Source organism: Carassius auratus, chromosome 31, assembly GCF_003368295.1.
Source record: "Carassius auratus strain Wakin chromosome 31, ASM336829v1, whole genome shotgun sequence".
In the NCBI taxonomy this organism is placed as follows: domain Eukaryota; kingdom Metazoa; phylum Chordata; class Actinopteri; order Cypriniformes; family Cyprinidae; genus Carassius; species Carassius auratus.
Window position 1 is genome coordinate 19,554,971 of NC_039273.1, and position 25,532 is coordinate 19,580,502.

A 25,532-nucleotide genomic window follows, 5' to 3' on the forward strand; every position below is an offset into this window, starting at 1 on the left:
TCCACCAACATTACTTACTAAAGTCACATAAATGTAAAACTAGTTATTATAAAACACAAAAGTTCCAGGAATATTAAAAGCGTAGGGAAAACAAGCTACTATTGATTTTGATTTTGGATTTCAAATGGTTGAACATGGCAATACAAATTATCTTAATTTTTTCTAAATTTAAGCATGAGGATGAGTGTCACACTAAATGTCATCACGTCTGCCATTAAGCTTTATTATACATGTAATTAATACCCATGCATTATATTCCATGCGTTTATACACTTTTGAAAAATCTACTCCAGGCAAACTCTGTTCCTTGCTCTGCTTCCACTCCACACTACACAGCTTGATCTGTTCCACAGAAACTAATTGTTGTACACATAAAGGTATAGTTTAACCACACATTTTTTATATTTTATTTTATGTTATGTTGTTCTGAAATTATTTAGTTAAACACAAATTAAGATATTTTTAATGAAACCTGAGATTTTTGTTCCTCCAACTGAAAGTCCATAACACAAATTCTTCGATGCTTCACAAAGTTCATAAAAAGATCATAAAAGAAAATCATATAAATCAAGCACACTGTAAAACTGAACAGTTAAATTAATCAAATGAAATTAGTTAATTGCACTCAAATAATAATGAAAGTTCATTGGACTTAATTTAAATAAGTTCTGTAAACTCAAAATTGTTGTAGTAAGGTGAACTTAAAATTATTGCGTTTTCAAGTTCCCAGCATGCTTTGCATCAGAAATTAAGTGTTATTTTGTGTGTTTTTACTATGTTTTAGATTAACATAGAGGGACATAAGTTAGTACTTAAGTTAGTACTTAAATGTTGTGTTATCAGAACTTACAAATGTTTCTATTATGTTGTTTTTGTAGTGTTACCGTTGTGGTGAAGAGTAGAGCCTTTGGTTAGGTGTAGGATGGACAACAAAAGACTATATATGAGGGTATTTCCCACATTATGAGTTACAAATACAGAAAATTTGAGTGAAGTACTCTCTAATTATAAGTTGAGAAATATTTATAAGATAACTGAGATAATTTAAGGCAACTGGAAATGTAATTTTTAATGTAATGTAATTTTTAAACTTATGTGTTCTGTGAACTTATTAGGGTTTACAGTGATATGGTAACAGACTCTTAAAAATATATATTTTATTGAACTAAAAATATTAAGTTAATTTGACTTAAAATTTTAGATGTAATCTGTTTAAAAAAATAAAATAAAAAATTGAGTTAAGTGAACTTGTCGGGTTTTACAGTTTAAACTCTTCTGAAGAGACACAATCACTTAATGTAATGGACAGATTTTATTTAGGCTTTTATTCCCAAATGTCTATTAATTGATGCACATGCATGGAGCAAATCAAATATAGTAAACAGAAGATCGAAGGTGACGGCTTGATGTGCAAGAACCAATGAAGTTTACTTACAATACAACTTATAGAAGAATATTATGTCATACCTCTATCTCCTCTAATAAGAATGCCTACTGACAACAAAGAAAAAAAATCATACTATATACACAGAAAGCAACAGCAATAGTCCCAGTGCTGCTGGACTATCTGTTATATAAAACATAAAAACATATATATATATAGATATATAAATAATTAAATAAATAAATATAATTTTTTTTTTTTTACTACATTAACATTGAACAGAAGTCACATAGTAAAACAGGCTAATGTTCAACCAACTGTTTACTGTTCAATAAAATACGTTTTAAAAAAAGGATCAATACGACAAAAACAAAGAATAAAATACAAATACTAATAATCTCTCCTCAGATACCAGATTTTAATGCATTCATTATTCTGTTTATTTCAAGCAAGGAAAGGGTGGAGCTTTTCCTCCTCCACAATTCATTTGAAAAACTAGACATGTGATTATGATTGCCATACCTCTGACTATCCTCACATTATCTGCCTCATCCCGAGAGACTTGGGAAGAGCAGTTACTTGTCTGCAAGCAAGGTAAACAAAATCTTCATTATCATTTAAGAAACTTTTTCTGTAAGCATAAAGCCTGCTTTTGTTTTAATGTTTTAATAAGTAAATTATTTCAATTATATTATATCAATTATTCTTACTGCATTAAAGTTATGAATGTGAAGAGTGCATGCATGCTATCACACTGCAATTTTCTATTGATCGCAGCAGGTATCTGTCAGACTCTGATTCATTTCCTGGGTTCAGTTACTCATAGCACTGACTGAAATTATTACATGATCACATCATGAATGTTGTTTCTATGAGGAACCATGACAATCAGTGCACTATTAGAATGAGAGCAGTACCACATTTACACACAGCAGTGGTCTCATTGATATTTAAAGAAAATCATTCAGCATGTTATTTATGTATTCATGAATGATATTGCCGTTATTGTGCTCTAATTTATTTTAATAAGTTAATACTTATTTCCAAAACTTCATTTGAATTAGTGATACAGGTGATTACAGAATAAAAATATTTTGTAGACATGTTGAGAGTAGTTAAATGTATTTTTATCTAAAGGAACAGCTGAGACTGGACTGAAAACAGTCAAACTCAACGAATGAACTTTTGATTATGATTATGACTCCAGTGATTCATACTGTATATGATCATATTGCATATTCTGGTAGCTCATAATGGAAACCTGTTATGAATGATAAGACTCGCATTATCCATAGACTTCTTATATATGTCATGTTTACTGTTTATTTTGTTTAAAAAAAGATCAACTAACCTCTGAATATGGACAATAAGTTGGACCTGTCCAGACTAACAGAAGAGGAGGCCAAACATGTGTGGGAGGTCATTCAAAGAGATTTTGACCTCAGGAAGAAGGAAGAGGAGAGGCTCAGGTAAGGACTTTAAATTACATGATTAATCTATGTTACCATAGAAACAAATCGGACATGATTTAACACTGGTTCATTGGTTAATATATGTCATTGGAGCCAGCCAGCACTGACTCCAAAATATACAAATGGTTTAGTGAACTGAGAGGTACAATTGCATTATTTCTTCTATATTTATCTATATATTATACTCTGTCTTTAGTAAACGCTAGCGGAGCAAGGTTATGAGAAAGGCCACAATGCGTGAAAGGCTGCTGTTGTAAAGACATCATGATGATCATGGTACAGTCACAAGGCCTGATCACACCATTCTCCACTGGCTGGGAAAACATGATGCCCCAGAGCTCTATTCTTTTTGGACAAGGAGGTCTCTGTGTGGCTATTGAATTGTTATTTGGAATATGTTCGTTTCTATCTGTTGGGAAGGACAGTTTTTATATGTCTTCAGTTCAAGTTGAATTATTGATCATGCTCTTTTACAACACCCATTATGTGTTGTAATGCAAATTTAATGCATTATGGTGAATATACTGGAAAATTTACTTTGTGTGACTTACTAAGGTTTTGAAAACATTGCATTCACAAACGGACTCTTTGAGTCTTGATATAAAAATCAGAGAGGCACTGATATTAAAATCCTGGCAGAGTTGATAATCATATAAATTATGTTTTATTTTACGGATTATATTAAATAATTCTGTAAAGTTTTGTTTAAATAAATCAAACATGGAAAACCAAAAACTAAAATTAGTCATTTTAAATATCACCAGTGAATTCAGGCATCATAAGGTTATAATGTACATCATCTAACATTCCTAATCACCTTGCACCTTTCTAAAGATGATATTTAACATGGTTTGTAAATTATAAGTGTTATTAAGGATTAACGTAAATGAACACAAATGAAGGCAGAGGTAATTTAAATGTTAAAACAGAAGCAATATCCACGGTTAATCATATACCCTTCAGTACAGATAAATTAAAACATCTCTAATATTGGGTGTCAAGATATGGTACAGATATACTGTGTGTCCATAATAGGGAATGGTATCAGTTTATTAGTTTAGGGCTAAGCCAAGCCTGCCTTCAGAAAGTAACCACAAAGCTTTTTCAGTGACTTAATCATGTATGTAATTTGTTTTTCTGTTTGTTTGTATTACACCACAGTGAGATTAAATCTAAGATCGAGAGGGAAGAAACAAAGAGGGAACTCCTGGGGTCTCAGACAAACCTGACTGACTCTCACTGTATCCGCTGCCTGCAGCCCTTTAAGTTCCTGGTGAACAGCAAACGGCAGTGTATGGACTGTAAACTCTACACCTGCAAGACCTGCAGCCGCTACAACAAGAAGGAGCACGGCTGGGTATGCGACCCCTGCCGCATGTCCAGGTTAGAAAAGGTTCCAACATTGGATTACAAATGTAATGGAAACATTTTACAGCTTATTCTCTTAGGTAAACTATAAAGTTATGTATATAATTAATCCCTGATATTAAGTCTTCGCACAAAATCTTTTTCTATATGCAGGGTCCTGAAAATTGGAACCTTGGGGTGGTACCATGACAATATACACTCTCGCTTCAAGCGTTTTGGCAGCGCAAAAGTGATGAGGTCACTGTACAAGAGATTAAATGAAGAGGGTGAGTGCTATTAAAAGCTTCCCGATAACCTTTATTGTGTCGAAATGAGCTGCCACATCATCACCCTGTTTCAGTATCCCCAGTCATTTTAAGTGGTTAAGCAAGCAAGTGAGTGCTAAGAAGAGATAATGTACAGTCAGCCGGTCATTAATGCAAAATAAACCCTGGCATGATGATTAGCCTTGGATTAGAGGGGTCTTATATCACCCTGCAATCATGACCGCCTAGCTGTACATTATCCATGACATATTACTAACTTGTATTTCAATTGAACTTATTTGATAATTTTAGCACCTGCTAAATTAATGTAAATATATTATCTTTAAGCTTCTGCTAATATAAAACTATGGCAGTAATTACAGCATAATACAAAAAAATATATATTTTAATTTTAAAATAATTTCACCTTCAACACATTTCAACAAACATTCCTCTCATTAGTAAATATGTAAATATATATAGTAAATATGTAAAGCCTGTATACACTGCCTTTCAGATGAAGAACAGCAAGAGACAGCAATGGTGCAACGCATGTGTTATCGTTAGATGCCTGTGTGTATTTAGTTACCAAGTGGATTTGTTTATCACTCAGTTGAATTTAAAGAACTCTGTCTATTGGCTGTGTCCCAAGTGCTTAGGCCATAACTGGGTCACATGCTGTGTCTGGGGCACTGACTTGCTGATGTTGTTTATAGACTTGCATGACAGGACATGTTAAAGAGAAAAATGAGAAACCTTGGTTGAATGCACAAATGGAGGTGTAGATTTTCCACCCCAAGGATAAAGCTGACAACTGTAAAACTGTTAATGTTCTATGTTTACCATTTTGTAGGTTCAATATATTTGCTATTATTAGTTTTGCTGTGGTATTATGTGCAACAACTAATTACTCAATTATTTGTTCAAAATGCCTGATAAATGAGTTAAATACTCTCATTTGCACAAGACTGAAGTCATTGTCCGTTGTTTCTTTAGGGCACCGTGATGATGACACACAGAGCATGACTGATGTGCGCAGTGAGTACACAAATACATTCATGCTGTGAAGGAAACAACAGGAGCATAGCTGGTGCTGTCACAGAGCAAAGCTTAAGAGCACTTGGCCAAGCCTTATTTACATTTATCAGTACTGAAACTATGCATTCTCTTTTGAATAATATATAATTTATGCTTTATTCTTAGATGTATATAATGGTCATGATGAACATTTGGATGCATCTGAAGCTCAACATTATAAGCAGGTAGACTCAATTTTATAATGCTTTTGAATTTATTTTTCAATATGCATTTCAAGGGCTTTGTTTAGGCTTTCCCCTTGGTGAATTAACTTAATGGCTTATTATTTTAAAAAAATATAACTGGTAAATCATAACTAATAATGAGATAAAAAGTCAAAATAAAATCAAATTATGAAATACAGTGTACTACGTCATGATTATGAAATAAAAAGTCAAAATTATGACATACTAAATCATTATGACTTAAAGTTGGAAATTATGAGATAAAGCCATAACTATGATTTAAAAATTACGATTTACCAAAATAAACAGAAATGAGCTATATTGACTTAGCCTACAGGTGTTTTCCCCCCTCTCCATAAATCTACAGTTTAAAGCAAATTATCTGTGCAAGGGATTTCTGCCACAACAATTAGACAAACACTGCAATTGAATTATTAAAGATACAAAAGTTACATTCAAAATCCACTTGGCTGAAGTGGCTCATTGAAAGGCATGGTACTTATGTTGCAGTTAAATGCTATACATCATATCATAAATCACTGTGAATAAGTTTAAAATTGTCTATAAGCAGAGTGGTAATATTTTAAAGTGTGCAATTATGATAAAAGAGCTCTCTTAAACCAGTATTTTGTAAGTCTTTGTCACTCATGTTTTATATAAGCTAAATTGTCCTGACTTCTTCACAGAAACGAAAGACCAAGCGTCTTCTCTCTGTCCACCCCATGGATCTTGACATGGAGGACTATACCACTCATTCTCGCAGACAGTCTATCCAGGTATTGAGAAAGCTGATATTGTTAAACATCCACTCTGTGGAACAGGGCACTCAGGCATCATAGACACTTTCAATCTTCTCCAGAACATGCACGAAGACAGAGGTCAGCGGAATGATGTAGAATACAACTCTGAGATGTACCATCACCATCATCATCGCATGAACCGGAGGAAAAGTCTCGATAGGTTCTCACGCCCAGGTGAAGCAAACATATTCTGTCTGTATTCTGTCATTTTTCTCTTCTTTCTTTCTTTCTTTCTTTCTTTCTTTCTTTCTTTCTTTCTTTCTTTCTTTCTTTCTTTCTGTTTCTTCCTCACATCTTTTTCAAATGTTACACATTCACACAAACATTTACTGATCTCATTTCAAAGGCTTCATGTAAAACTGGGATTTAAGATTTCAGTCCAAACAAAGTCCAAACACACACACACAGACACACACACACACACACACACACACACACACTATATATATATATATATATATATATATATGTGAAAACCAGAACAGTCTGGAAACTCAGCAGGGGATCTTTGATTGATTTTCATCCTTAAATGCCATTAAACTGATAGCTAATTTGTCCCCTTGATTTCTGTTTTAGATGATGGCATGTACTCTGAAAACAGAATGGTACGCGCTCGCTCGCTCTCTAAAATCAACTCCTCTTTGGCTCCACGCCAGATTTATCTGGATACTTCAGAGGAGGAAGATATGTTACGATACCCTGTCTACCAGCTGCCCCCAAGACGCCGCAGTCGAGCATCATCTCAAGAAAACGTTCATCAGAGTGCACCACCGGTATCAGAGATCAAGGGACTTTCTTCACATTGGAAATTGAATAATACATAAAAGTGCAAAATATTTTGTTTGTTGAGCTACCATTGAAGAAATGCTCTGTTCACAGTTAGAGGAGATATTTAAGGATAGGGAGGTTTCTGAATTTAAACAAGGCCACTCCTTGACTGGTACTGATATGACTTGATTCTTTGGCTCATGTGGATGTGCAAGATTTTAAACATACTCTGTCAATCAAAAGTTTGGGGGTCAGTAAGATTATTTTTTAAAGAAATTAAGATTTTCATTCAGCATGGAATAAAGTAACAGTAAAGACTTAGAAACTGAATAATTTATGCTGCTCTTTTGAACTTTCTATTCATTGAATAATTTAGAAATAAAAATGCATCAAATATTCTACAGTAGTATTAAGCAATGCAACCATTTATAACCTGCTGTGTAATAAAAAAAATGTTAATTAGCACCACATCAGCATATTAAAATCATTTCTGGAGAATCATGTGACACTGAAGACTGTTTTGCCAACACAGAAATAAACTACATTTTGTATTATATTTAAAAAAGAGATAAACACATGTTTTAAATGTCACAATATTACTGTACATAATATTACAAATAAATGTATCCTTGGTGAGCATAAGAAACTCACTTTTAAAAATCTTACCGATTCCAGAAACAGTAATGCATCTTTTAAAAGTACAGTTGTTTTTTAATTGCACCTTTTAATAAATAATTATGGGTTAGATTAGTTTTAGTCACCTCATGTTTTGACTGTTATTATAGTATGATTGATTATGATGAATGATTTCCACTTTTTTGACTTAGACAAATGTCTGACCTTGTGTTAAATTCATCATTTGACCACTCTGCAATTGTGCTTTTTTCTGTTTCTGTGAGGTAGATCAATAACCTGAATAAGAGAATGTCTGCCATTGAGAGTCTCTTAAATCGACTGGAAGAGAAAATGACTTTGCCTCATGATCAGGTATGAGTAAAGTCTCTAAGTAGAACATAGCAGATATGCTCTTCACACTGAAAAAGTTTCATGTAGGTCCATCTCATGAATTTAATATTAAGTACTTATTGTGTATGTCTGTAGCCTGTCCAGCCCACAGCAGGGCAGATGGAGGAGGAGAAGCTGAGGAGAAAACTAGATGAGCTGATGAGTGACAAGGCACTGTCCTCTGACGAGGATGAGCCGAGAATACCTCCTCATTCCAAAGGGCCCGCTGTGAGGGGGGACCACGCACCAATGGCCCCTATATCCCAAGAACCTTTGAGCTCCTCCAGTGATGAAATGCCCACTGAAGCACAAAAGGTGAGGACTCGGATAACACAAACATCCACAGATGCTGTCTTTGTCCAAGGTAAGGTTTTCCTGATAAAATATATTTTATGCAGATTCAGGTATCACATTATCAGGCTACCAGTGGAATACAAGTGGGTTTTAAAAGTCACACAACTTATTACAAGCTTGCCATATTGTCGCTAAAATATTTTTTTTTTTAGAATACCAGAGCACAAATACTTTATTAATAATTGTAAAAAGCTTAATTTTATCAATAGCATCTTTATAAGCATAGGTAAAGAAACAGCGGAAAGAAGTTTGTAGTCCCCCTGGGCTATTTTCATAACTAATCAGTGTCTTATCTAAAGACCATGAAGCATTAGCAACACTTATGCCTCGTTTAGCTATAACCTTAGCAACACTAATACCTGACTACAGTCATTTTTAGGATTTTAATGCTGATGAGGCTTCTCTCCTCTCGGTTAATTGCTTTCAGAGATCCACCGCGGCGGCCCTATGCGACATCACAACTGAGATTCTAAGAACAATTAATGCCACTGAAAGCGCTATGAACGAGTTGGCCCCCTCAAATCCTAATGACAGACCTCAGTTAGCGGTCACAGATCTTAAGCAGGCTGATGATGCTTTCAGGGAACTTGAGGAAAATGTAAGCTGATCCCACTAATAGATACTTTTATATTTGTTTGAAGGAGCGAGTTTACACACTTGGAATGTCATTGGCATAACCAAGCGAGTTTATATCACTAAAGTATATAAGCTATTTGTTCAGAACTCTGTATTTTCTTTTACCTTTTTTACTGCAGGTGTACATGAGTGCAGGGACATCCTTCGAAATGGCAAAAAAGTTGCACATGATTGAGCAGAATGCTAAGAATCAATACAGCGGCCCGTTAACTGATTCAGAGCTCTCTGAACTGGAGGACCAGGTTGCTTTGGCAGCTGCTAAGGTTCAGAGCACAGAGAGTGAGGTGAGCTTCTATCTATCTATCTATTTTTAAAAAAGTGACATGACATTCACCCAAGTATGGTGACCCATATTCAGAATTCGTGCTCTGCATTTAACCCATCCGAAGTGCACACACACAGAGCAGTGAACACACACACACACACACTGTGAACACACACCCGGAGCAGTGGGCAGCCATTTATGCTGCAGCGCCCGGAGAGCAGTTGGGGGTTCGATGCCTTGCTCATGGTATTGAAGGTGGAGAGGGAACTGTACATGCACTCCCCCCACCCACAATTCCTGCCGGCCCGAGACTCAAACTCACAACCCTTCGATTGGGAGTCCGACTCTCTAACCATTAGGCCACGACTTCCCTTACTGTACTTCCCTCTATTGTATGTATCTGTCTATCTGTCTATCTGTCTGTATGTGTTTATTTTATATTTATTCATTTATTTATCAGGTCTCAGACATTGAGAGCAAGATTTCTGCTCTAAGTGCTAAAGGATTATCATTTGATCAAGCCAAGAAAAAGGTGATCTAAACAAACAGCCTTAGTAAAATAAAATGTATTGACTCATGTTTCTTGCAGATTTGAACTAATTATGCGTTTTTGGTCATATTTTCTTTCAGGCACTGAGTATACAACAAAAAAGGAAGTTTTCCCAAGACAGAGTACACTTTTAAGTGTATCCAGGACATTACGTTTACTTCTTCAGCATTGTCTTACATATTCCTTATATCAAGATATCTGTGCCTATATTACTTGACAATGTGCTTTATCGTATGTTCAAGATTTTTGACACAGATCTTGACTTAGCACCAGTAAACTTTTGTCAAGGTACTTTTGACTTTTGTACCTTGGCAACTTAGAGATTTTAATAATAAAGTTGGTATGTCAATTTTTTTTTCTTCAGTGCATAGATAGTATTTTTGGAGATACACTAAAGATGTCACTTTATTAAGCAATACATTTCAAATTATTTAATATCTAACACTTACCCATCTCTGGTAGTGATGAGAAGTTCAGATCATTTTACCGACTCGGACCTTTGAGTCTCATTCAGTAAAATGAACAAATCTTTTTTTTTTTTGCGTCATTTAAATTAATTTTATCAAATATAATTAAAATGTTACGTGTTACTTCCCTGATGTCTACTAGTACTTATGCAACCGTTGATCTACAAACAATACAAAACTATAATGCAATACAGAAAAGATTAATTCATTGATTAGCTCACCTCACCTTATCTGACCTCTTATCTTATCTAAGCCAATGCAGTCTGAGCCGGAAAGAGGACTGATTAGTTCATCTCATGGGTCTTTCAGGTTTGAGTCATTCCTTTATCATGTGATAGACCCATCAGCGTTATACTAATGCATTGTCTAATACAAAGAGAATTGTCATTATTATTATCACCATCATTATTATAAGTATTATTTTCTCTTACAGTTACTGCATTTCCTGTCTCAAACTGTAGCTTTTTACTTCTAACAGTTTATAAATGCATGATTTTCTGTCATGATTATTATTTTTTATACCCTTAATGTTGAAACAAAGGTAATAAAGAGTTGGTTATTATGATTAAGTCTCTTTCCGGCTCAGACTGCACAGGTTAAAGCTTATGGGTCTGTCACATGATGGATAAATGACTCGAAAAACCTGATGACTCGATAGATGAACTAATCAATTATTTTTGGACCCAGTTTTAATAAAAGCTCAAAGAAGATTCAATGCATGGTTGCAGAGAGACTTGACCTTGAGAGTCAGAATACTGCTTGCTAATGCTTCCATACACGCACTCTCTCTGTATGTGGACAACAAAATCTCTAATTCAGTTTCATGTTTAATTTTGTTTGGAAAAACAATATCCATTATGTTAAGAAGTCTGTATTAATGAACACATGATTATGGTGGGTTGAATTTCCTTGATTTATTTTGCTAGAATCCCTTACAATTTATCTAAATTTCATAAACAGGCATTACTTGCATGGTCATTAATTTTTAAGCACAATTTCTCCCCTCACCAGTACTTCATTTGGAACAATCAAGACATTTTATAACAGAAAATAATAACTGGTTTTAGAATTATTTTGGTTGTTTCCCAGTTATTTAACTCGGAAGGTCTTATTTAAAGTTACAAAGAATTCTTAAGTAAATGTAATTTTCCAGTAACTCGCTAAGAATTCTCCATTGTCATGGGCGCTATTCCTAAAGGAGCCATTATGCTTTTATGCTTTTAACTTACCATGTATATATTGGACTCTGTTAGATCATCGAGCACTATTTCTAGACTCATTTGAAATCCCAGTAGGAAAATGAAGCTTTTTTGTCACATCCTTCATCATGTAACTATAAGATTAGATCTCTTTTTCAAAAAGAGCTTGAAACAACTTTATATCTGGTGTCTTATTTGAGGTATGTGACTGATCATATTGATTGGAAAAAAAGTATGGACTCTGTCTTTGGAATACATAATAACAAGGTTAGAGAAATCTCATTCAAACTGTTAGTTTACAACTGCTAAAGTGTAAAGGTTTAAGTCAGACATAGATACAAACTGTTCTATTTGTGGATCTTTTGGGATTGTCCTCACACAACTATTTTGGATTGAATTCTCTAATTTTATCCATCGCAGTGTGCTCCAGGGTTTCTCTTTGCTTTTTAAGAATGTGCTGTTTGGCTTCTTTAATATTCAAAAAGACAAAATTAACGAATGTTTTATTTTTAACCTATTATGACTTCTTGGAAAATGTCATATTCACCGCAGTAAATTCACTCATCAAAATCCTTTATATATATATATATATATATGTATATATATATATTTTTTTTTTTTTTTTTAAGAGGCTCAACAGTATATCCAAACTATTTAATCTTCCAAAAATCTTAAGGCTGTTTTTAATTTATTTTGTTATAGCTTTCATTTAATATTATTTATTTTATGTTTACATACGTTTGTAAATGGTGCTTTGCATGTGATGCCACTTCTTTATATGCAATATTGACATTCTCTGTACTTTATCTTTGGTACCTTTAATAAAATAAATAAAAAGAGCTAATAAATTTTCTTTCCAGCTCAGACTGCATTGGTTACGCTTATGGGTTTGTCACGTGATAAAGGAACAACTCGAAAACCCGAATCATGAGATGAACTAAACAATTCTCTTTCCGGCTCAGACATTGATTGAAACAGGTGAACTACTAATTCCATTACAAAACCTATACAATTTTGTGCATGCGCGACTGAACGAATCAGAAAGTATCCTGGAAGTGCACTAAATTAGGCCTACTAAAGTTGTCTGAACGTGATGGATCATCCCATGAGGTTGTCAGGTGAGAGGTTATCACGTGGATCGTTTTACTTACGCCTAAATTATTATTCATTAATTGTATTAATAGTTAGATTGGGCTGGCTTTCACAAAAGGGAGTTTTATTACAAAAAAAAATATTTCATTCTCCTTGTGGTCAATTGTCTAGGATTGTGCTGCCCTCTAGACTGCAGTATGTATAAAAAGACTAACGCGTTTAATCTTATACACATGAACCTTGCCATTGTAGTTGCATTTATTTAATTATCTCTGTAATTCAATTTATTATAGGCCTAGTTAGAATTTTGAAAATACATTATTTGAAATAATAAAGTATTAAAACATAGGAAATAAGATAATGACATTGATATATTTGAGGTTAAAAAATAACACATACAAGTCAGATATATAAACGGTTTATATAAAGTTTTAGGGGCTGTTTTTACAACGACCATGAAAATTATGACATGAAACGATGCACCAGTAGCACATCAACTTTAATTGTCTAATAAAGCCTCTTGGTGGAGCTAATGCACTAGCCCAGACCACTCTTTGATATGTCCTTCAATCTATTCAAAAAGGAACAAGGTTCAGACACAGACAGACAGACAGACAGACAGATGAAATGACCCATGAATCATATTTATGAACTTGCCCTAATATGCTAGAAGACGGAAATAATTACAATTCAAACGTCAGGTAACGCCCACAAGTGCCGCCCACTTTTCGCGCAGAGTCCCGCACATTGGGCTGCTGTATATTCTCATCCGAGAGCCGCTCATCTTCATACTGGTTCGATTTGACCTAGAAACAAATGCAGCTTTGGACAGATGGCTTTATTCCTCATTTGGTTTGTACCGAACTAACGTAGAAAGAAATGTTAAGGGATGACTCGGGAATGCCTATCGTAGCCTACTCATGGCGTATCAGCAAACTGTCATCTTCCAATCTTCCATCCTATCCGTGATGTTTTGACATATCGATGTGTGGTTTGAATGTGCAACAGGCTCCCGCCATATATTCATGCGGTTTATGGAGACGACGGGGCATCAAAGGGAGGATGTGTCCTAGTGCTCTACACATATTTGCTTGTAGTCGTTACAAATATAACCATTTATTAACGTTGCTCATGACACACTGAATGGTGCTCTTTGATCTATACACAACTGGACAGCACTTGAATTTGGCGAAGTCATTTTTTTGTAGAAGTTTGTGTCAGATTATAAGGGAATTTAAAATGGCAACGCAAGTAACGGGGAGGAAAAGAATTTCCAACCGGGAGAAACTATCGGCGGAGGATGATACTCTCAGTCAAATAGCTCGAGAGGTAAGACAACCAACATTTCACGTGCTCCTATAGACTCTTATCATACTGCACAAAATGTCGCCCTTTTACTCCAAATACTGTAGTATTTAAAGTCTTAAAGGGAATCTCCAATGATCTTACTGAATAATTAAAGGGTTTTGGCGGTTGTGCTGTCCTCACTCACCGTTTCCATGCAGTAGGGATAAATGAACATGAAAATGGTGACGCTCGTGTCCTTTAAAATGTGAATGGGAAATATTGTACCTCCTCTCCTCCCAATTACTAAGCGCTAATGAATGACAAAAACACAGTTTGAATTGTTGCTAGCATGAATGAAAGACTTCAGCTAGGTTAGGCTTAATTGTTGTGGTAAACAAACATTTGCTTCTATACAAAAAGCGTTAGTGCAGTTGAGCAACGGCATCCTTATGTTTGGATAACTGCACAGCGGCGTGACGTCACTAAGCAAGGATCAAACGAAAAAGCTAAGAGAACGTCCCAGACTGCTGACGTCAGAACCTGCTCTGATGCGGCACATCACACCCAGTAAATGGCCCGAAAAGCCTCAGGGATGTATCTTCGGTTTTCAGTTCTTAATGAAAAACAGACACAGATAGCTAGGTTTCTTTTTGAAAGTATAGTGCAGGGCTTTAGTCATTCTTGCTATTTTTATTTATACTAATCTATTATTATTAAACAATTAACTGATATTGTAATTGAAGTCATCTTATTGCTTATGTTCCAAAAGATGTTCCATATTAAGGGTAAAAGGTTTGTGTTTAGTTCTTTGCAACAATATTCAGGTTTTCAGGTTCACTTAAAGACCTCTGTGACCTTTTGGATAAGCTGACCACATATGGAAAGAATTTCCTTACTGAAGAATCCCCACATGGGCATTTTTTTTTTTTTACCAACAGACTTATTTTTTTCTGTTTGACCGTGACCTTATCTTGATGATTGGTGCCCTTAATAGGTAAACTCTTTGGGTGTGGTGTGGAAATGTATCTTGGACATTTCGTTTCCAGCTCTAGCAAAGGGATGGAAAAGTAATGATGCTTTGCATGATTTGCCCTCTAGTCCTTGTGTTCTTGTAAAACTCTGTACCCACCCACTATTAAACTCACCACCCCTCTTACAGGATGAATCAGTCCCTGAAGAGTAGAATAAACTCTACATCCTCTAATGTTTTTCCTTTCTTTTTGTTCTGCATTCTCACAGATACTTCACAATCAGACATAATGCCAAAGTCAGAGAGAAATTGAGTGAAAGTCAAAGTAATAGTTTAACCAAAAATAAACTTTTTGTCATTATTTTCTTATCTTTGTGTCATTCCAAAGTCATATAACAGTTATTCTTCTATTTTTAAACAGAAGGCAAGCTTTTGGAATATACAGGTGCTGGTCATATAATTAGAATATCATAAAAAAGTTGATTTATTTCACTAATTCCATTCAAAAAGTGAAACGTGTATATTGTATTCATTCATTACACACAGACTGATATATTTCAAATGTTTATTTCTTTTAATGTTGATGATTATAACTGACAACTAATGAAAATCCCAAATTCTGTATCTCTGAAAATTTGAATATTACTTAAGACCAACACAAAGAAAGGATTTTTAGAAATCTTGGCCAACTGAAAAGTATGAACATGAAAAGTATGAGCATGTACAGCACTCAATACTTAGTTGGGGCTCCTTTTGCCTGAATTACTGCACCAATGTGGCATGGCATGGAGTTGAACAGTCTGTGACACTGCTCAGGTGTTATGAGAGCACAGGTTGCTCTGATAGTGGCCTTCAGCTCTTCTGCATTGTTGGGTCTGGCATATCGCATCTTCCTCTTCACAATACCCCATAGATTTTCTATGGGGTTAAGGTCAGGTGAGTTTGCTGGCCAATTAAGAACAGGAATATCATGGTCCTTAAACCAGGTACTGGTATTTCCAAAGGAAATGCAAAATTTACTTTAATCAGAGAACATAACTTTGGACCACTCAACAGCAGTCCAGTCCTTTTTGAAGCGAGATGCTTCTGACGCTGTCTGTTGTTCAAGTGTAGCTTGACACAAGGAATGCAACAGATGAAACCCATGTCTTGCATATGTGTAGTGGTTCTTGAAGCACTGACTCCAGCTGCAGTCCACTCTTTGTGAGTCTCCCCCACATTTTTGAAAGGGTTTTGTTTGACAATTATCTCCAGGGTGCGGTTATCCCTATTGCTTTTTCTACTACATCTTTTCCTTCCCTTCGCCTCTCTATTAATGTGCTTGGACACAGGGCTCTGTGAACAGCCAGACTCTTATAACTGTAATTAACTTTTGTGTCTTGCCCTCCTTGTGCTAGGTGTCAATGGTCATCTTTTTTTTCATTGTAATGAAAGCTAAACAAGCTCCAAAAAAGTACCATAAAAGTCATATGATGCTGTCCATACAATGTGTGAACTATTATCCAAGAACAGGCAGACAGTTCTCATTCATCGAAAATCATTATTCCATCTGTCCTGCCTGTTTGATTCGTGAACAACTGAATCATTTATGCACTTTGATTCAAGCTTTCTGGCACAAAAATGATTTAAGAATGCTCTGAAGGCTGATCATTTCAGTGATTTACCTGATCCAGTTTGCAAAACCTGAATGGTTCACAGAAATCCAAATGTTTATTTCACTATGATCTGTGCTGCATAACCCACCTGCCTAGGCTTATGATGCTTTCGGGACATGCAGCCCTGGACTCAATGATCCAGTTGCAACAGCACACTTGAGACTGAGATTATCATGGGTTTGCATTTGAATTTTGACACTTAAAAGCACCTGTCTACAGTCATTATATTGATGACAAAAAGTATGTCATTCAAAATGTATTCTTTTGTGTTACATTTCTACAGATTTGGAAATAATGTTTGGGTGAACTAATCTTTTAAACATATGCCTAAACTTTGTATTTGGAAAAAGCCTAGCCACATAGCAACCCATTAGACAGCTCTCTCAGGCATGAATTAGGTGTGCAGTGTGAAATGGAGTCATTAAGATGCTGGGCCAGTGAGACAGCTTTAGCACTTGCATGTTTGATCTGTAATGAATACTGTATTATCAACACCTCTGTTGGCTGAGCTGGTTTTATACACCGTGCATTAGAGAACAGCCATGCCAAGGAAAAGCATTACAGAACAATCATTCTCTATAAGAACTTGACCACCTTTCTTTCCTCTGTTTGTTTGCAGCAGTAGTGGAGTTTTAATGTAGTCAGAATTAAGTTTTAGTTTTTGCCTTGACAATTATTGGAAGTCTTCCCATAGTCTTTTCCATGCATTTTATAATTGAGTTCATGTTTTTTTATTTATTTAGCTTAAACACTGTTATAATGTGCTCATAGACTTTTGGGCTTTTGCAGCATGTGTCTCAGCTGTTCACTCTTTGTTTTAATGTGCAGTGGTGGTTTGGTCTGTTCATCACATTACAGTCAGTAAAATGGTACAAACTAGCATGGGGAGGTTGGTTGACTCTGAGGTCCTTTACTGGGACCAGGGGAGAGGGGTCTACCCATATTTGGGCACTGTAAATTTGAGCAAATTATGCCTGGAGCTATTGCTACAGCCAGTGCTGAATCAAAACAAGAACAATGTGCATGCATTTTCAAATTGTAACATTATCATAATAAGTTTAGTATGTGCAGGATGATGATGCATTAGCCAATGTGCTATTAAGGGAAAAATTAAAACATTTGTTAAATCAGAACAAAGAACATTGCGTAAAAATATTCAGAGAGGCCATTTCACTTCACTGTGTTTTAGTTGCACAGAAGCACAAATCACATCTCATGATCCAAATTTAACATCTACTTCAGTCACAACATGTGGATTCCATTGGAACTTTGGACTTCGTTCACATTCGTCTCTTTTTCCACTTACTGCCCCTGTATTTTCCGACTCCTGAGACACGAAGCAGAAAGCCTTTAAGGGTGTAAACGTCTATATTTCAAATGGTGCTCTTGATATGGTTTTGCAGACCTGCCATGGCTCATGTGCCTGTGAGACCATGGAACGTCCAATTGGATATTTTAAGGATCTCTAGCAGAAGCACTGATGCAGGCTCAAGCAAACTTTTGACAGACAGCTGATGCAACATTACATCAGCAATGTGTGGATTTGGAGGTAGACCGCAAAGGTTTAGGATCACATTCGGGAACTTGTGAATATTATTGAGTTATTGTTGCAGAAAAGTTGGGTTTGTGGAGGAAAAGGTGTGTTTTTTTGGCTCATTGGGGGGAGGGAATTAGCTGACCTAGTAGAAAAAGTGTATTTAGCCCTTGCTCCACTGCAGCAACAGACTGGCCAGCCATCACCCACTGACCTGCATCCTTTAAGCCTCTCCACAACATCCTGTGTTAATCGCCCCTCTAGGAACCTCACTACTGTTCATCATTTTAGCTGCTTTCATTGGGACTCCACAGCCATCTGAAATGTATTCCCTTTCAGGGGTACTGATGTCAGTTTAACAGAGAAAGAACTCCAGCATGAAGTGCCAGGAATGCAGAGGCAGTTTTAGTCATGCAGGGTCATACAGTATATCAGTCTATTCTGCTCTCTGTGGTGCAGTGGGAGGCAAAGTCGATGTTTTAGGACATTGAATGCTGCCAGATTGGGTTGTTTTGAATTTGATTGTGCGGGTAAAAATCTATTTGGGTGGATGGACAAAATTTGGGCTGGTTTGGGATCAGTTTAGTGTTTTTCAGACATCTAAATTGTATAGACTAATTGGCTAACAAACAAAACTCAAGTGTGCATGTACTGCATCCAGTCAGTATTCATGACGTTACCTAACATACAGTACACACACAACCACTGCAGATTTGGCTGATGCTGATGTTGCCTGCCACACTTCAGTCAGCCATGATGATGCATGAGTTGATGGGTTTTTAGGACGAAAGGGGATCAGATTTCTAATGTATAACTGTATATTCAAGTGATCACAATGCCAAAGTGGCCTAAATATAAGTTAAATCGTAAATCAGAGCACAGTTGAATAATTTAATCAAAATCTAATCTGAATTTGGGATTGTGCCAAGATCTGTGTTATGTTCTGCAATATGTACTTCATGAAATACTTCCTTTAGTTCTGTCTGAAGTTGAAGTGCAACACAAAGGAAAACGTATTACTGTTGTTGTTAATTTTTTATGGTTGGATTATCATACAGTATGTATCAATGAATTACACATGAATTACCTGATTATTACTGTGCTTATTCTGATCTCTTATATTGGGCACTTTTTGCATTTAAACTTTCTGACTGCTGACATTGAAAAAGATCCACGTTTTTTTTTTTTTTAAGGGTATCGTTAAATTTCTTGATTGTCATTTTGACATAGTCCCTGAATGCATATTTTAGTCATATTTTATAATTCTCTTTAATGTATTTGCCCTGATTATTATTATTATTATTTTTTTTGTGAAATGTATACTTTTTGTATTATTTTGTCATCATCATTAAGTTAAAAATGGTCCTTATCAACGCCTTGATTGACATGGCAGTAACATTCTATCACATTCTTTTGACAGTTAACTTTTTTCCTATCTGGCAACACTGAGGCCATTGTGAGCGTGTGTGTGTGTGGAGTGGGGGTTGTTGCAGTAAGCCTGCAATTAAGTAGACTGAGGTGAGGAGCAGGCAGGAAGTGATGCGTTATGGGCAGATTAGTCTGGAGGTACTCTCCATGACGTCTAATCTTATGCACTGTCACCTGGAAAACAAAAACAACTCGTTCCCTATAACTGTGTATTACATTTACTCAGAATTACTGTCAAAGCAGTTTATATAACCACATCGTTTAAGGATAGTTTATTTGCTAACTGTGTTATTTTATTGTCTGATTTACCAACATAATTATGCAAATCATGTACTGCCACAAATAAAATGACAACTTTAGAGCTGAACGCAAATTGGTCAGTGCAATTTCCCATTTTGCAGGCCAGTTCGGAGTGCTTAGTTGCAGAGGAACTTGACAACTGGGATCCAGGCACCTTAGTAAGCTCTTTAAAATGCTAAAAGTGTACACAATTAATGCATTTCTAGATGACACACATACTCATCTCCAACAATAATCAGTAGTAAATTTAAACAAACGTTCATTTTATAAATGTGAAAATATTTACTGGCTGTTTTCCACAAGCAATAATCGTGTTAATGACATGACACTTATTTTTACTGTTCATTTATTCAAAAATGTGTTTAATACAATTTAAATTTGAATTCAGTTTTTCTGTGATGAGCTTGTCTTTAATTTATAATAATAAAGAATATATAAATTCTGCACTGCATTGAAGAAAAATAAATGTGTTGAAAGAATAACTATTTGAAAAGAAAACCGTATAAGGAAGTTTGCCAAATTAATCTTTATTATCATCTCTTATAAACACATTTTAACGCAACTTGTTTATTATTAATTTTATTATTATATATTATTAATTTATTGTTAATTTTCTGTCCTGTTGACTCTCTCCATTTTCAGTCCATGCTAACGCACACACACATTTGTGATCTGGGTGTAGTGTAAGTCAGCATACTTGATATTCAAATGAACCTCTCCGCAAGACTGTGGAGGAGGAGGAACTTATTGTTTCTTATTGTTTGTTCCATCAGTCCCTATGCAAAGTTAATTTGGCATTCTTGCTCCGAGCCACATATGTTAAATATGCTTGTGAGGTGCAGGCTTGTTTGCTTTGGAGCCTAATGCTAGATGTGCTCATGGTCTCCAAAGACATCAAGAGTGTAAGTTAAAATGGCCTGAACAACAACTGCCTACTTCATTTCTGCCATGTGGACTTCATATCAAAGTGACTCAGTGTTGCCGTGCTAGGAGTTCTCTACAAATAGATTAAGGGTGTATCAAGGCTTTGTGATTTTGTTACTGGATTGCCTAATAGAAAAAGTGCGAGTTAAAGTTAATTCACATGGGGTTGCCATTCATGAGTTTGATCTCAGATATTCATTAGTTCCACTGTGGCAATTTGAATCAATTATACATCTCTTCCTTCTTGGACCTTTGTGAAAGGTTGGAAGAGATTTGCAAATGCAAACATATGCACAAACAATTAAAGTCTGAAAACATTACATTCTAAAGTCTTTTCTCTTCTTAACTACAAGCACTTGATTAATGATTATTCTTTAATATATGAATATTAAATTCGTCCTAATACTGTTTATGTGGCTTGTTGGATTATGACAGACATCTTGCTTCACATAGCAAAATATGATAAGCACCAATGTGTCTGTTGTAGAACCTCAGCTCCAAAAACAATTTACAAGGTAAAATAAGTTTTAGTTACATAACTGTTTGATGGGGCAGCTGTGGCCTAATGGTTAGAGAGCTGGACTAGTTACCAGAAGGTCGCTGGTTCGATTCTTGGTGCTGGCAGGAGTTGTACAGGTGGGGGGGGGGGAGTGAACGAACAATGCTCTCTTCCTCCCTCAATACTCTTGGCTGAAGTGCCCTAGTTGCTCCCTGGGCTCTGGATCTATAGCTTCCCAATGCTCTGGGTGTGTGTCCACTTCTCACTGCTTTGTGGGTGCACTTGGATGGGTTAAATGTAGAGCACCAATTCTGAGTATGGGCTACCGTCATGGCTGTAGCCAACTATGAGGTCACTGAGGTCTGGAACTCGGTAAAACATTTTCATGTTTGAAAATAAAATTTGTTCTCTGATTGACTCATTTGCTGCTAAACTCCACATATGAATGTCTGCATGTATAATTCAGAATGTTTATTGTCCGTGGTATGAAAATAATCGCTGCCAGACGCTGCCGAAGTGAACGAGTCTTCAGACTGTTGTGAGCGAGAACGCAAGATGCAGCCTCTGTTTTGCCAGATCCAGCTATTATATGCATTTGACTTGTTTTTCCACAAAATTTTACACTTTAGAAAGTTAATAAACTAGTAAGTTGCGGTTTAGGGTCAGCAATAACTTTATCTTTTCTAATTTCCAAAATATTTGGAATAATATTGGTTTATTTTATTTATTTAAAGGTTTTTGTTTATTTTAATATCAACATCTTGCAACATTGCATCGCTGGCATTAATTTGGCAGTTATCCAAAAAGGCAAAATAGCAGCATTTATTTTGTGATATGCTTATTTACACTAAGTGCTAATATATATAGATTCTACTTATATTCTACTTATATGTTAAAATAGCATGATTTTCTGCTATTTATACTACTTTCTGCAAATAGTGGCAAGTATTTGCACCTCAGTATTGTAGTACATTATATTAGAGTATGCAATAATAACTCGTTGAGCCTAATTTAATGGATGCCACCTTATTGTGACAATAAAGCCCTCCCTACACCAACCCTACACTAACTTTTTGCTTATTTACTTAATTTTCGTTGAAAATACTGTAAATTATTTTCTGATGTGATTTTAAATTTGAAAAGGGAGGAAATTCTTTGGCAAAAGGTAGATTCAAACCTGGGTCGATCACGTCACAGTATGTATAACACATGCTTTACCATCTGCGCCACTGGAGTTGACTGACAGGTATTGTCTTTTGTAATCTTGACTATCTGAAAATAACACGGGAAATATGTATGGTTGCATGAATAAAAATTATATAATTATATAATAAATATAGTATTAAAGGTTCAGGTTGTAGGACCTGCCACGAGAGGGCGCACTACCAAAACAATAACAATCGCGTGGTTTGAGTTTCTACATCAGTAAAGTCGGTAACAAAGGGTAACTAACGTCATTGACAGGCGACTGCAATGCCCCGTGTCACTGTTTAGAATAGGAATTTTCTCATGATTTACAAGTAGTTGAAAACAGAGCTATTGTTAGTAATCAGCTGGACAAAATATAACACTAGCCTAGTGGTTTTTGGATATTTTACTACAAAAAATCTTACAAATTGTACCATTAACAAACTTTGATTGACTTTCGCTTTCTCTTTTGTATTTGTGCCATATAAATATAGCGGTTATCAAAGAATATTTCGGCCCATTTGGGGAAAAAAGTGTCAGGTTACAATTTTCATTTAGAATCAAAATAACTGTAAAATGTCTTGGTTCATTGAGGGAGTCAGTTGTAAACTCATTAATGGTTCTGAATGATTCACTTACTGTGCGAGTTTATTTAGTTAAAAATAATTAGTTATTAAGAATCACTTGACCTTGAATTATAGACAAAAGCGCGCTGCATTTCTCACTTTACACATTGTAATAAACTTATGTATAAATAAATGATCCTTTACTGTAACTGCATGTGGATGCACACACACACACAGTAAAAATTCCCAAACAGAAATTTCCTATACAGAAATATATTGAAGAGTAATTTTGTGGAAGATTATTAACAACTGTCTTATATTTCAATATATTTGAGGTTTTATTTATTCCTTTGGTAGTAAAGTTGAATTTTCAGCAGACATCATCATCTTTTTTCAGCATTATTAGATTTTTTTAAACTGATTTTCTTTGTATTAATGTCTTTACTTCCATGTCCTTGTTGAAAAAAAATCTTCTTTAATACCCCGAACTTTTGAATTGTAGTGTTTGCACTATAGCACTGAACTGTCCCTTTGCTCTTATGTGAGTTCGCAGAGTTGATCTTTTTCCTGGCACAGAAAGAATCTAGTTCCTTTTGGTTCCATAGGGAGGCCTGTGGGGTCCTGACACAGCTGAGGAGGAAAGCAACATCTGTCAGATTCTGCCACACTCTTTCTTGATCTAGGACAGGCACTCTGTTTTCTCCTCACAGAACCTCAAATCCCTCTAATAGCAGTGACTTATAGTCTGTTTTTACGCAATGTTTAACGAAACCAGAAACTAAACATTAAAGCTCAAAATATAGCTTCCCCAGTGAGGGAATCGGGCCAATAAAGAAAACAAAGATTGATTGCACTTGATTGACTGCTTTCTTTTTTCTTTTTAGTAGAGTATGTCTGAGAGCAGATTTAGTGCATTAGAAATCACTTATGTGAGACAGCTGCGACAATCAGTGAAGCCAAAGCCTTTCATAATTAAAAAAGCTGACTATTGCAATAGCAGTAATAATGTTTTTTTCTCTGCCGTTTAGTTTTCCACTAACACACAAAACCAACAAAAAGCACTGGTCTAAAGTGGAGAATGTACACAAGTCTGGGATGACCGATAAGGCACCAGTTTATCACATACACATGTGTCTCATGCTGAATTACTGATCAAAGGGTTTTGACCTGTGGAGTCCACTGGCATGTGGATGTGTTTAGACTGACCATTCTTTATTGGTGCAGTATTTCAGCAGACATTCTGGAAACTTTTGGGTTTATATTTCTCAAGCTGTGGTTGGGATCTCTTGTCTTTTCTAATTGACTGGCTGGGTTATTCATTTTCTGTTAATTTTCTTTTACAAAATATTCCCATAATAATCATGGTGTCACCTGGAATATTAACATGATTTTAGTATACTAAAAGCAAAGATTTCCTGTTGTCTTTATCAACATTCCCATCATTTGTTTGTTACTATGGACATGAATTTAATCATCATTGCTGTACATATTTGAGTATGTTATATATTTAAGTTTCTTTGTTTAAACAGTTCTTTGTCGGTTGTTGTCTGTACACACTAGATATGTTTGGGTCATTTTATGTTTATTTAAACATTAAAGGGTCACGATCGTGTGTTGGAACCGCAGGGGGTGAGTAAAACTGCTTCAAATATCTCTGTGTTGTTAACTTAGCTATCGGCGCGTAAGCACATCAAGTAAACAACATGCGATGTTGGCATCAAACTGCACTTTCCACATGTAACGTTACAGCTTAAAAAAAAAAAATAGACGACATAAAGTGGAACTTAGTCATTTTCCAAAATGCTAAGCAAATATATACAGTTTCAGTACATACCACATAGAGACGTCCTGCTGTAGTCATTGCTGATGCTGCTCTTGTTAAATTTCAGCCTCTGGATCTGGTTCTGGATCATAAATATACGCTGAATCTGACTGTTAGCCATGGTTTGTTTTGGATGTTTTTTTCCTCACGGTATTGTCACAGCTTCCAAACGCTCTCAACGCAAAAGCTTACTCATGCTCGTGATTCTTTAGCTCCGCCCACACGTCACGCTTCCAGCGGATCGTGTTTTTCCGGGAAAAATCTGTACAGACTAGAGACTATCTTTCTCGGTAACACTTTACAATAACAGTACATGAATCATCAAATACTAATACCTGAATTAATAATTACTTGACTATGAACTAATGATGAGTTAAGACATGTATTAATCAAGAGCTAATGAAGAACTAACTTAACTATGACATGAGTCATATGAAATACTGCATGAATAACACTACCTTAATTACATGTTAGTTCCTGCATAATAGTTAA

The 25,532-nt window shown here is 35.5% G+C and overlaps 2 protein-coding genes across 9 annotated transcripts in view; both read left to right on the forward strand.

The window, feature by feature from the left end:
• Nucleotides 1-1,906: 1,906 nt before the first annotated feature.
• Nucleotides 1,907-12,331, forward strand: LOC113050748 (melanophilin). 2 transcript variants are annotated; one of them, XM_026214019.1, is made up of 15 exons: nt 1,907-1,978; nt 2,726-2,853; nt 4,018-4,239; nt 4,378-4,490; nt 5,466-5,507; nt 5,673-5,731; nt 6,418-6,507; nt 6,591-6,705; nt 7,108-7,304; nt 8,203-8,286; nt 8,401-8,619; nt 9,086-9,256; nt 9,414-9,578; nt 10,020-10,091; nt 10,190-12,331. In XM_026214019.1, the coding sequence occupies exons 2-15, from the start codon at nt 2,744-2,746 to the stop codon at nt 10,241-10,243; spliced, it is 1,713 nt and encodes a 570-aa protein (XP_026069804.1). In that variant the 5' UTR covers nt 1,907-1,978; nt 2,726-2,743; the 3' UTR covers nt 10,244-12,331. The 2 variants fall into 2 exon arrangements, with proteins under 2 accessions (XP_026069804.1, XP_026069805.1); XM_026214020.1 differs by lacking the exon at nt 9,086-9,256.
• A 1,173-nt stretch (nt 12,332-13,504) lies between these two features.
• The window catches only part of LOC113050749 (leucine-rich repeat flightless-interacting protein 2-like), a 55,248-nt gene continuing 43,220 nt past the window's right edge, over nt 13,505-25,532 (forward strand). For 3 of the 7 annotated variants that reach the window (XM_026214021.1, XM_026214022.1, XM_026214023.1), the window contains exon 1: nt 13,505-14,196. In XM_026214021.1, coding sequence (XP_026069806.1) covers nt 14,011-14,196 — 186 coding nt within the window. In that variant the 5' untranslated portion in view covers nt 13,505-14,010. The remainder of the gene's footprint in view (nt 14,197-25,532) is intronic. The other 4 variants (XM_026214025.1, XM_026214026.1, XM_026214024.1 and 1 more) reach the window with 2 other exon arrangements.